At 43.4% G+C, this 12,461-nt stretch overlaps 1 protein-coding gene across 2 annotated transcripts in view; it reads left to right on the top strand.

The window, feature by feature from the left end:
- Positions 1-12,461, top strand: part of DYNC2H1 (dynein cytoplasmic 2 heavy chain 1) — a 312,370-nt gene that overhangs the window by 50,363 nt on the left and 249,546 nt on the right. For both annotated transcript variants that reach the window (XM_029956592.1, XM_029956591.1), the window contains exons 30-36: positions 442-561; positions 3,573-3,723; positions 5,829-6,034; positions 7,183-7,365; positions 7,948-8,130; positions 9,873-10,096; positions 10,811-10,926. In XM_029956592.1, coding sequence (XP_029812452.1) covers positions 442-561; positions 3,573-3,723; positions 5,829-6,034; positions 7,183-7,365; positions 7,948-8,130; positions 9,873-10,096; positions 10,811-10,926 — 1,183 coding nt within the window. The remainder of the gene's footprint in view (positions 1-441; positions 562-3,572; positions 3,724-5,828; positions 6,035-7,182; positions 7,366-7,947; positions 8,131-9,872; positions 10,097-10,810; positions 10,927-12,461) is intronic.

Below are 12,461 nucleotides of genomic sequence, written 5' to 3'. Positions count from 1 at the left end.
GGGGGGGGGGCAGGGCAGGTGTCCTGAGCTTTCTGGAAGTCCTGCGGTGGAGGGGTAGGTGGGGAGCGGAGCAGGTGTCCGGGCCTTGTGCTCAGACATTCTCGGGCCGGAGCTTCTGGACACCCTGGCCGGGACTGACAATGATGAAATGAAGGGGTTACTTTGCTTGTATTATATTCATTTATAGAGGTGACAATAGGTACAGCTAACTACGCCTTTATGGGTTTTCATACTTAACCAATATCCTAAGAGGTTAAAAAATTGTTTTCTTCAAATTATTTCAATGCTTTATTAATAAATATGTCCCATAACACAATTTTGTGAGTGTGTGAGTCAATAAGAAACTATAATCTTGCTTCCTGAAATAAATGAATAGGATCAGTCAACAGAATGTATATTTGTCTTATGACTTGTGTATTTCATTTTTAATTTTATTTTCAGACCTGGTTAAGTGATTTAGCCTTGGAAATGAAGCAGACCTTGAAACAGTTGTTGGTTGAATGTGTCACTGCTGGACGAAGTTCTCAGGGTGCAGTTGACCCATCGTTGTTCCCTTCACAGGTATGGGGCTTCTATCTGGAAGCGGGGGAGGCCCGGTCTCACAGGAAGCCGCCTGATACGGAGGCCCGGAGGGTCAGACAACAGGCATCTCTTTATCTGGCAGTTAAACTGACCAGCTGCTTAACTTCCGAGTCTTTGTTCCTTCAGCTGTAAGGTGTGACAGAAGTGCTGCATGGTGGCGCACTGTTCTTCCCGCTCCGTTGGTTCGCTTAAGTCAGATGCCTTCAGGCAGGCCAGTGGGGAATGAAGTGGGGCACACTGTCATGAGGGAGCTTTCTGGGTCCAAAGAATGAGTCCATCATCGAAGCAGAGGCGCAGAACCTGCAGCACTGTCCCTGCCGTTGGAGGTGGAGGAGGTTGGCAGGGTGTCACTGAAGGTCGGAAACACAGCCATGGCACTGAGCTAGCGAGTTGGCCGGGAAGCAGGGTGCTAGTTTGCACCGGCTCACTGGTCACAGGACCTCCTACCTGAAGCACCAGCCATCGGTCTGCATCATGTGAGACGTGTTCCAGGGCTCGCCCAAGCATAGCACTAAAACCCGTGCTCGGTGTCGTGCATCGTCCAGGGTTTGCTGCCTGGCTGGCTGGGGCTCAGCCTCTAGGGGAAGAGTTTCCGGACTTAGTTCTTAGGGACTGTAAGGGGTGGACCTTGAGATGGTCTCTGATTTCCCATAGGAAAGTCTGCTCTGTCAGTCAGTGTTCCATGTTTTCCACATTAAAGCGTGTAGTAGCTCTTGGCACAAGTTTTATGTTGGTTCTTTTAAAGCCTGAGACATGAGATAAGAAGCTTGGGGCATTGTAGATTCTTAGGCATTTTACCTTTTGTGTCATTTGTATTTTCTAGCATTTTGGGTCAAACTAAAATATGCTTTAAAAATGCTTGTTAAGCTCTTAGAGAACATTAAAGTAACCACCAACAGATAATAATAATACCATTGCAAAGTCAGAGGTGAGCTGCTTTATTATTTCTGCAAATGTTCCTATTCCTGTCATCTTCCAGGAAGGATTTAAGTGAACCTATCGTAAAAGACAAAATATGAAAAAATTAACAGAAGTAAGGATTGCACAGCGATCGACTGGGGGCATGACAGTTGTGTGAGAAGTGCGGGGAGAGACAGGCAAAGGAGACCAAGCTGCGGGATCAGAGCCCGCAGCTGACCTCGGGGCTGTCGAGCAGCCAGCTGACAGTGTGGATGGCGGCCCTGTGTATCTCCGTTACAAACAGGGACAAGTACAAGTAGGAATAGTTCATTTTCAACCCAAACCAAGAATTCTAGTTTCTTAGCTGTTAATGCTAAGAAAAATTGGTCCCAAGAACATTCATGTAGGGGAGTGAGTGGTACACTTGGCTGCCTGAATATCCGATTCAAGCTGGTACATACTCGTCATTCACTTCCCTAATGGCAGTTTTGTCAGGACCTCATAACTTGGAGAAGGAACTTTCTCGTCTGGGAAAGAGATGGCGGGTGAAGTGGAAAGAATCTGACAGACCTTGGGTCAAAGACTGCTCTCGTCAGTGTGCTCTGAGTGACGCTTCTAGGCCCGCACTTAAGAGGGTATAAAGATAAGTCCATTGCCAACATATTTTGAAGGTTAAATTGTACAATGTTGGCCAAGTAAGATCAGTGACTGTTAGATTTTGGGCGACTAATAACGGTCGCACCTCTCCAGATATCCTGATGGTCGCATGACTCGAGGATTAGCCTGGACTGTGTCTTGACTCCTATTTTGTCACATCTCATGGAAATTGTATAGCAGACTGCTAAAAACTGAGGTTCTTGATGTGCATTTATAATGCAGCAATTCAGCAGTAGAGTCTGAAAGCAAATTCACATATATGACTCTTAGTTTGGTGGTACCAAGCAAAGATTTTCATACGGAAATTAAAAGCAAAGTATTTTTGAGAGAGAGAGACAGAACACAAGTGGGGGAGGGGCAGAGAGAGAGAAGGAGACACAGAATTTGAAGCAGGCTTCAAGCTCTGAGCTGTCAGCACAGAGCCCGACTTGGGGCTCGAACTCATAGACTGTGAGATCATGACCTGAGCCGAAGTTGGTCACTTTAACCAAATGAGCCACCCAGGCGCCCCTCATGTCTTTAGTTTAAAGGATGACATTGGCTTTCTGTATTCATCTAAGAACTGCACCAAACTATTTGACTGTAAATTGTCAAAGTTTAGTGTTTAAAAGTAGAATTGCTTTATCAGTTGCTATCCTAGATTGGTACCATTTCAGGAAGCCTTTGAATCAGTGTTAACATTTCATATTTATGTAAATATAAATGTTTTGGTCTTGATCCGTACCTGGTTTCTATTTGTGGGTATTAGTTTGAAAGATTATGACAACTTAAAGTTAGAATTTTGAGGGACTTCTGGGTGGCTCAGTTGGTCAAATGTCCAACTCTAGATTTAGGTCCAGGTCATGATCTTGTAGTTCATGATTTTGAGTCCTGTTTCAGGCTCTATGCTGACAGCATGAAGCCTCCTTGGGATTCTCTCTCAAAGTTAATAATTAATAAATTAAAACAATTAGAACTTGGAAATTTTGGGCTCCAGTAGTATACTGGGATTTTGCTGGAATGCTAGTATATTACCAGTTTACTAGATCAAATGCATCCTACACTGATACCTTTGCGTCTTTGCAAGGGAGCCATTTATAAAGGGGAGAGTGTGGGGTAGAAAGGACAGACCTCGTAGGTTACAGTGAGCTACCCTCCGTCAGGATGGCCGAGCGGTCTAAGGCACTGCGTTCAGGTTACAGTGAGCTTGGTGGGTACGAGGACGGAAGTCAAGTGTGTGGGAGGGTTGTAGGAGGTGGGTCGGTGGTGAGCTTGGGCGGCAGCACACCCTGTTTTCCTGCGGCCGTGTGGTTCCATGTTGTCTGAGTGCCAGTACCGCATCCCAGTAGGCCTGGTGCACACCCAGAAATCCAGAAAAGTGTCCTTCCTTATGTTTATGAAATATTTCTAAGTAAAGTTACGTTTTAAAAATATTTTTTCTCCTTATCCATTAGATACTCTGTTTGGCAGAGCAGATTAAGTTCACTGAAGATGTAGAAAATGCTATCCAAGATCATAGTCTTCATCAGATTGAAACCCAGCTGGTGACTAAATTAGAGCACTATACTAGCATCGATACAAGTTCTGAGGATCCAGGGAACACTGGTATGAAAATTGTTCCTTTTTTTTTTGCCTACTTTTGGGTTATTTGAACTTTTTTTTTTGTTAATCTTATTGTGTTTAAAACAATTTTTTAATAGTTTATTTTTGAGACAGAGCATGAGTGGGGGAGGGGCAGAGAGAGAGGGAGACACAGAATCTGAAATAGGCTCTAGGCTCTGAGCTGTCAGCACAGAATCCGATGCGGGGCTTGAACCCACGAACTGTGAGCTCGTGACCTGATGTGAAATCGGCCGCTTAACCAACTGAGCCACCCAGGCATGCCTCAATTGTTTTTGACTGTATCAGATACTTACCTATTTCAAAGGTTAATTTAGAAATTAGAATATACATACTTTTATAACATACTTAGAAACAGTTAATTTGTTAGTTTGAACAAGTGTAGAAACCTTACCACCATACAGGTTTCCTTATCCTCCCTTGTGTAGTAACTGTCTTGTGTGTTACATTTGCGTGCACAGAATCCTCTGAGTTACATTACAGTTTTTGCCTTGAACTGTTGAACGTACCTTAAAGGATGGGAGAAGCGCGTCTGTTGTACCCAGCTGGGTGCTCGCCGCGGCTCCTGCTCTGCCTGCGTCCTGCTGCTCCACACTTCTTTCCGTATCCTTTTCCTTCTCTTTGAAGGACATCCTTGAGCATTTCTTCTAGTGTGGGATTGTGGGCTGAGATTTCTTTCCTACTAGTTTCCTACATCTGAGAGTGTTTTTATTTCACCTTTGCTGTCATAAGTGATTTGGATTGTTTTGGTTATTTTCATGTTGAATGAAGTGGGATGATACCCTGGACATTTTCTTCCTTGTGTTATGAGTGTCTGGGGTTGTTTAAGTTCTTGGGACAGTGCTGATATTTTCTGTTAGCAGTAGGTCTTGTTGGGTTCAGACCCCACGTGCCAGGCAGCCTTCTGTGTTTTGTGGTTCTGATGCTGGTTCTCTTCTCAGAGTCTCTGCGTCATGTGTATGATTGTCAGGTCACTATTCTGTGCTCCTGCAACCGTCACAACTTCATAAACCAACTCTGCTTTAAACGTGGTCTTTGCAGCACTGTTGAGATGGGCTTTCGCGTGTGCGCCCCCTAGCGGCCAGCTCTCAGAGTGTCTGTTTCCGTGGTTAGGATGTGATCTGCGTTGCCTGGGGGTGAGCCCGGGAGTCATAAACGAGTCCCTAGGGTCACTTTCCCAATCCCTCCATCTCCTGCTCTTCAGAGTACTCTAGTTTTCTTAGGCTCCTATTCTGGTCTCCTGGCCAGAAAGCCACTGTTTCCTGTGCTCTGACCTGCTCACTATCTGTGACTGTGTCTTTGTCCACTTTCTGTGACTGTGTCTGTGCCCTGGGGCAGTTGATGGGAGAAGAGAGACAGGAGGAGAGCCCCTGGGGTTTGTCCTGGTCTCCAGGAATCCCAGGTTCTGTGATTTCAGAGGAAGATTCCCTTCCCTCAGGGTGTAGGCCCTTCTGGGTCTCTGGGGCCAATGCTGTAACCCCCAGGAGAGTCCTCTCCGCTCCTCACACCTGAGCCCAGGCCCTCCCTGGGGAGTCTCCCTGACTGCACCGGTCTGTGTTGCTGGCTGCATTGGCTCCAGGCCTGGGGAGACCAGAGAGAGCAAAAGAAAAGGCTAAATCCGCCACTGGTTTGGGGACACTTGTAGTTCTGATCTTCCCCAATATGCCTCATTCTCTCTGCTCATCATGCTCCTACATAGTGGCCAAGTGCCTGTTGCCCATGTTTTATACTCATGTTCAGAGGGGAAAGCTGGCTGGAGTGTGCTTACCTCTTGTGTCAGGAGCCACAGCCCTCTCTCACTGAATTTTGATGTCTTATCTTCACAGGAAAATTCTTATTTCTTACTGGTGGATTTGACATTTGTTTGACTTGTATTACTGTATCATTCAATTATCTAATGAAATTACCATTTAAATTTCTTTTAAAAATCTGTGTATGTGTGTGTATGTGTGTATATATATATATGTGTGTGTGTGTGTGTGTGTGTGTGTGTGTATATATATATATATATACACACACACACACATATATATACATGTAGTAAGAAATCACAGGCTAACATTTTCTCCAAATACTTTACTTGCATGCAGAAACTGGCATTCTGGAGCTTAAACTTAAAGCACTCATTCTTGATATCATTCATAACATTGATGTGATAAAGCAGTTAATCCAAGTTCAAGTTCATACAACTGAAGACTGGACCTGGAAAAAACAAGTCAGATTTTACATGAAAAGTGATCACATTTGTTATGTTCAGATGGTGGATTCTGAACTTCAGTATACTTATGAGTACCAGGTATGACTTGTGGCAAAAGTATTTTATTTTTTCAGATAAAAATTATTTATTTAAATGGAAATTCACTGTTGTGTGAAAGATTTTATTTTAGTCATACTTTGTAAGAATATTTTTGTGACTGTTTTCTGTTTCATCATCACCAAGAAGACATCATGTTGGAGAAATACTTACAGAAAAGCTAAAGTAGTGGCCTGGTTGCACTGTATTTAGACAGCAGCTGGGCTCTTCCTTTAACCCAGGGAGGGCAGAAGACCGACCTTCCAGAAGCTGCCCGGCCTGGCCCCTTCCCATGAGGCCTTGGTTAGCACCATCTCAGCCATACCAGAGCATGCTGGCTGAAGGGCATCAGTGTGTGCAATAAGAGTGTCCAAACACACAATCTAGCTCAGGGAACCTGTTCTCAACACCGCAGCTGCACGCTCTCTGCCGTTTTCCATCACGAGTCCGACTTCAGAACATGGGGACCGTTAGGTCAGTAAGGACGTGTCAGGAGGGCTGCCAGCCAGCTCTTGCAAAATGGGTATGTGTCTGGAGACTGCAGCTGTCTACCTCAGTTAAAGCCCAGCTCTACAAACTGCAGCTGGAATTGGAATCTATTTTCCCTAAAACTTAGGAGAAATTTTGAGACCTATTTGATGAGCTAAAAGTATTAATTTCATAAGACACTTTTCAGACGAGATCGGGCGCGTTCAGGGTGGTATGGCCGTAGACCATAAGACACTTTTCAGAATGATTACATTTGAGTCTCCAAAATGTTTCTGACTTATGAAGATCATAAGATTCAGGGAAATAATTGATGTGAATTTTAAAATACAAAATAGGATGATTATGGTATCCTATAGTTTTGGATTTCTTGTCTTAGTAGTATGTCTTTGTACCATTATCAAGAACTGGAGAGACTGTTTGGAAAACCTAACTGTATATTAATTGAGGATGGGATAAACCCCATGCTTGAGATTAATTAAGTTTAATTTTTACCTTGGTGTGCTTTAAAAAGTTTGTTTCACTAAAAAAAAATTTTGGTTATTTTTCTGTTAACAACTTTAACTTTTTTGTTGCCCTTTTAGCTTTTTAATTAATCCCATAGCTCCACGTTTGGAATGTCAAGTAAAACGCGAACTTTCACACTTTCCATCTCCCTTGCGCAGGGCAACGCTCCCAAGCTAGTTTACACGCCGCTGACGGACAAGTGCTACCTGACTCTGACGCAGGCCGTGAAGATGGGCCTGGGCGGAAACCCGTACGGGCCGGCGGGGACCGGGAAGACTGAGTCGGTGAAGGCCTTGGGTGGACTGCTCGGGAGACAAGTGTTGGTTTTTAATTGTGACGAGGTACAAGAAGCCGTTCTCAAACTGGACAATAGTGTGTTAGGATCTTGGACTAGTTTTCATGTCCTTACATATGGAATACTTTATTTTGAAATCACTTTACTTTTCAGTTACTTGAAAACAGAATTTGTTTTATTTGAAAAGTAACATGGAGAGAGGTGGCAGATAATTTAGCCTCAGAACTTTTCTAGAGAGAACAATTTGCAAATAATCCTAAACATAGAATGAAGATTTGAGGGTGCAGAAGTGCTTATTATAGTAAGGAGAATAGTGAACAGAAAAGGGGAGCAAATACATTTTGAAATTACCATGTTTAAAACATTTCATGTAGGATTTATATTTTAACATTAAAAATAATTAAGAATCCTATATCTGTTTAGTTCTGTGTCCTTTTCAGAACACTGTCACAGGAGCTCCTTTGTTTACTCGTTGAAACCACCCTGGAAAGTGTAGCTATTGAATCTGTACTAAGAGAAGGGCAAGATGGGTAAAATGATGACCTGGTCAGTAAGTGACCAAATATTCAATTATTTTTAAAGATCTTAATTTTCTTAATGGATGTACTTTTTACTGTTATTTTTCTAGGGCATCGACGTGAAGTCAATGGGACGGATTTTTGTTGGTTTGGTGAAGTGCGGGGCTTGGGGTTGCTTTGATGAGTTCAACAGACTGGAAGAGTCCGTGCTGTCGGCGGTGTCCACGCAAATCCAGATGATCCAGGATGCTCTGAAGAATCACAGCGCTGCGTGCGAGCTGCTCGGCAGGGAGGTACGGCACCAGCTGGGAATCCACAGAGTCAAAGTGCTCTGTAAGCCTCGGCCTTCCTCACACTCAGACAGATATTCCGTCTTTATTTCTCCTGGCGTCTCTGCTTCTGACCTATATGTTAAACCTTCTTGTACATGAACCGTTAGAGGTTTCTCACCCTGTTGTGGTTGCACCTCACCGTTCACCTTCAGACTCTGAGTGCGGAGTGTTTGTAGGCGTGCCTGCTAACATTTGCTGGGCACTCGGCCCGTGCTGGTGCTGTGTTCAGTGCTGTCACGTAGGGTCTCACTGCTCGTAATGCTTCCATGTAGGTACTATTGTATTCTTTCTATTTTACAGATGGGGAAAGCAGAGCTTGATGAGTCAGGAGTAAGTAGTGAGGTTGGGAATTGAACTCAGGTCTAATTCTGAAGCATATGTTTTTAATCACTATTTTTTTAAAAGATTTTTTAAATGTTTATTTACTTTTAAGAGAGAGACAGAATGTAAGCAGGGAAGGGACAGAGAGCGAGGGAGACAAAAAATCTGAAGCAGGCTCCAGACTCTGAGCTTTCAGCACAGAGCCTGATGCGGGGCTCGAACTCATGAACTGCAAGATCATAATCTGAGCCAGAGTTGGATGCTCAACCGACTGAGTCACCCAGGTGTACCTTTAATCACTATTCTGTATGAATCTTAGAACAGTAAGTGCTTAGCTGTTTTTCTGTTGCTCACTTTTCCCCAGAGGAGATCCACGCTCAGGTCAGGAGAGCGTGAACATATGTGTCCGGAAGCGTAGCGCTGTCAACACCTAGAGTTAGGAGCCGTGAAGTTACCCACTGAGCTGCATAGCATCTTCCCAGCACGAGTTTCTCAGGGCAGGGTGAGGAAGGGAGAGCGGGTCTCAGTTACGGCGGGTTATCCACGTGATGCTTAAACTTTTCAGCCTTTATGCCATCACAGTTGACTTTCTTCCACACTGATTTTTCTCCTCTCCTTTGTCCTTGCTTGCAGTCCATGCTAACCTGACCACTTGTAGGGGCTGTGTCCCCTTTGGCCCTTCTGTTACGGTTTAGCCCTTCCTCCTCTGCCCGGTCATCACTGGCCTTAAATACCACTGCATCGTGTCCTCTTTAGTAGGATGTCATGTGTAATAATATTATAATAATTGATGTAGTTAGAACATATGTAGATCTTCCCTTCCCTTCCCTTCCCTTCCCTTTCCAATCATTGCTCTTGCTTTGTCTCCTTTATAGCCAGATTTCTGTAGTCTAGGGATTTCTACTTAATTGCCCATTCGCTGTTTACACTCTGATTTAGCTTTAAGTGTGCTATTGAAGATGCTCCTACTAGGTGCTTTCGTGATACCCTGCTCTGCCCTGTTAAAGCATCGATCATGCTGTGATTCCTTATAGGCCATAAGCTTCAGGAGGATATAAACCATTAGTGACTTTAGGACAGAGTTGTGTTGTCTCCTGATACAAGGAGGCTTGTAGTAAACACAGACAGGAGCAGACCTTCAAGCGAGTTACCACCAACTAACTGTCCACCTCCCAGACCGGATTATAAAGGGCCTCTGTAAATGGTGTAGTTTCCAAGGAGGTTATTGTCTGTTGAGCAGGGAGATCCTTAGCTCATTAGTGGTTACTTTTCACCGAGCTCAGATCTGTGTGTAGAAGCACGCACGTGCAATAACATTTCTGTGGGCCGTGTATTTTATAGTTGCATATCCTTGATGCCCATATTGTAAATTAATATTTCAGGTAGAAATCAATTCGAATTCTGGGATTTTTATCACCATGAATCCTGCTGGAAAAGGTTACGGAGGAAGACAGAAGCTGCCGGACAATCTGAAGCAGCTTTTCCGGCCGGTAGCCATGTCCCGCCCAGACAACGAGTTGATCGCAGAGGTCATTCTCTATTCCGAGGGCTTCAAAGAGGCCAAAGTCCTGGGCAGAAAATTGGTAGCTGTCTTCAATCTATCGAGGTGAGTTTTCCTGTGTTAAATATTTGTATAATTTTTGGTTCCATTGATTATGACTATTTCTCACGTTTGTCTAATTTGTCGAGTTAGTGATTTTCATATTGGTGATTGTATTGTACTTAAGGTGTTGGTAGGGAAGATTTTAGTTTGAATAATGAAACAGCTCACTCAAAACTACTTGTTCCTTAAATACTATTAATTTGATCTGACTTCCTTTCTGCAAAAATAACTCTATTGGGGTGCTCCAGCTAAATGATGCTAATTGAACAAATCTGCAGACTCCTCCAAACCAGTTCTTTGGAGAGAATCTTCCACAGTTTTCTCATGTCTTATTTCTAGTAATAGTGGCGGGTGTCTGTCGTCTTTGGGCATCCTAGCTCTCTGTTCGTGTTACTTAGGAGAGAGCTGGGATGCCGGAAACAGAGAGCCACAGGGTTGGAGTAGAGAGTTTAGGGGTAAAGGTAATAGGCACTTGTCATTTAGTATCTTCATTAAGGTGATTCTCCAGGTCATGACAGGTTTGACCTGATCCTTGGGAATCTGTTTTTGACACTTTACTGGAGTGATGGTTTTCTGTGATGGTACCTTTATATAAATTAATGGAATATCAGTACTTATTTCTCTGTGCCAATAGTTACGTTCTGTATCTCTTTAAAGATAATGAACAAACAATTTCTTCTAGCTATCTGTACTTTGTTATTTCCATGTCTATTTAAGGGAACTTTTGACGCCCCAGCAGCATTATGACTGGGGTTTGAGAGCCTTGAAGACAGTCCTTCGAGGAAGCGGAGGTCTTCTTAGACAGCTGCGGAGAGCTGGCGGTAAACACAACGGTAGGGCCTGTGATTCAGATGTGATTTCAGCTTTTAAAATAAACTTTAATTTAGAATAGTTTAAGATTTATAGAAAAGCTATAAATACAGTGAAGATGGTTTTGAATCCCCAGCCCTGTTTCTCCTGTTAACATCTTATTTTAGTGTGCTACATTTATTGCAGCGAATGGACCAGTATTGCTATGTTATTTTTTTCAGCAAGGTCCATACTTTATTCACGTTTTCTCTAGTTTCTTACTCAGTGTCCTATAACTTTTAAATGTGCATTAGATACTAAATAGTTGTGATATATAAAGGTATAGTCTAGTCTACTTTTCCCCAATCTTCGCTATCTCTTAGAATCACCTAGAGGCTTGTTAAAACACTGGTGTTGGATCCTCACTCCCAGTTTCCTGATTCTGTAGGTCTGGAGCAGAGCCTGAGAATTTCACTTGTCTGAAAACGAGAACAGAAATCATAGAAACACAATAGGGAATTTTTCTCTTTCTTTTTTTTTTCAAGTTTATTATTTGAGAGAGTAACTGTGCGAACAGGGGAAGAGACAGAGAGAGAGGGGGAAAGAGAGAATCCCACATAGGCTCCATGCTGTCAGCATAGAACCTGATGTGGGGTTTGAACTCCTAAACTGTGAGATCATGACTTGCGCTGAAACCAAGGGTTGGACACTCAACCACTGAGCTACCCAGGAACCCTGGCATGATTTTCTCTTTCAAAGAGCATACCAAACAAAATTATCCTTAGAAAAATCTTAAGATTATTAAAAAAAACCCTTTTAGCCTTAAAATAATTTTAGATTTATAGTGAAGTTGCAAAGATAGCATTCCCGTTATTTGCTGTGGTACATTTGTCAACATTTGGAAACCGAGGCTCATATATTAATATTAACTAACCTCCAGAGTTGATGTGTGTTTCACCTGTTTAATCATTATGTCCTCTTTCTGTTTGAGGATGGAATCTAGGGTGCCTCAGTGCATTTAGTTGTCCTATCTCTGTAGTCTTGGCTCTGTGACCCTTTCTCAGTGTGTTTTGTTTCTGTGACCTTCTCATCTTCAAGAGCACTGGTCAGATGTCATGTAGACTCTTCCTCAGTCTGGGTTGTGATGTTTCTCTCATGATTAGACTTGGTTGTCAACATTTGGTAGGAATAGCAGAGAGTGAAGGGCCTGTCGGATCTCATCATGTCAGTGGGGACATAACGATCACACACGTCCTTGGTGAGGTTCACCTTCATTGATTATTTTGGTATTGACCAGGTCTCTCCACTGTAATAACTGTACGGTTATGGTTTCCTGTCGCGTTCCTTCACTGAGCCCCGCGTTGGGGCGGCACTTGTCTGGTCTAGCCGCTCCGGCCCGCTGGGCGGTGAATCCTTGTGGGTTCTTTCCTGAGGGAGGGAGAGAGAAATAGGGCAGGAAGGGGACGCACAGAGAGTGAGGCAAGACAAGCGATTTCTGATCAAGCCCCCTTTATTAAGAAAATATCACTCATCATCAGGGAAACACAAATCAAAACCACACTGAGATACCACCTCACGC

Source organism: Suricata suricatta, chromosome 11 (assembly GCF_006229205.1).
Source record: "Suricata suricatta isolate VVHF042 chromosome 11, meerkat_22Aug2017_6uvM2_HiC, whole genome shotgun sequence".
Lineage (NCBI taxonomy): Eukaryota > Metazoa > Chordata > Mammalia > Carnivora > Herpestidae > Suricata > Suricata suricatta.
Note: the sequence above shows the minus strand (reverse complement) of the source record. Positions and strands in the feature narration are given on the sequence as shown.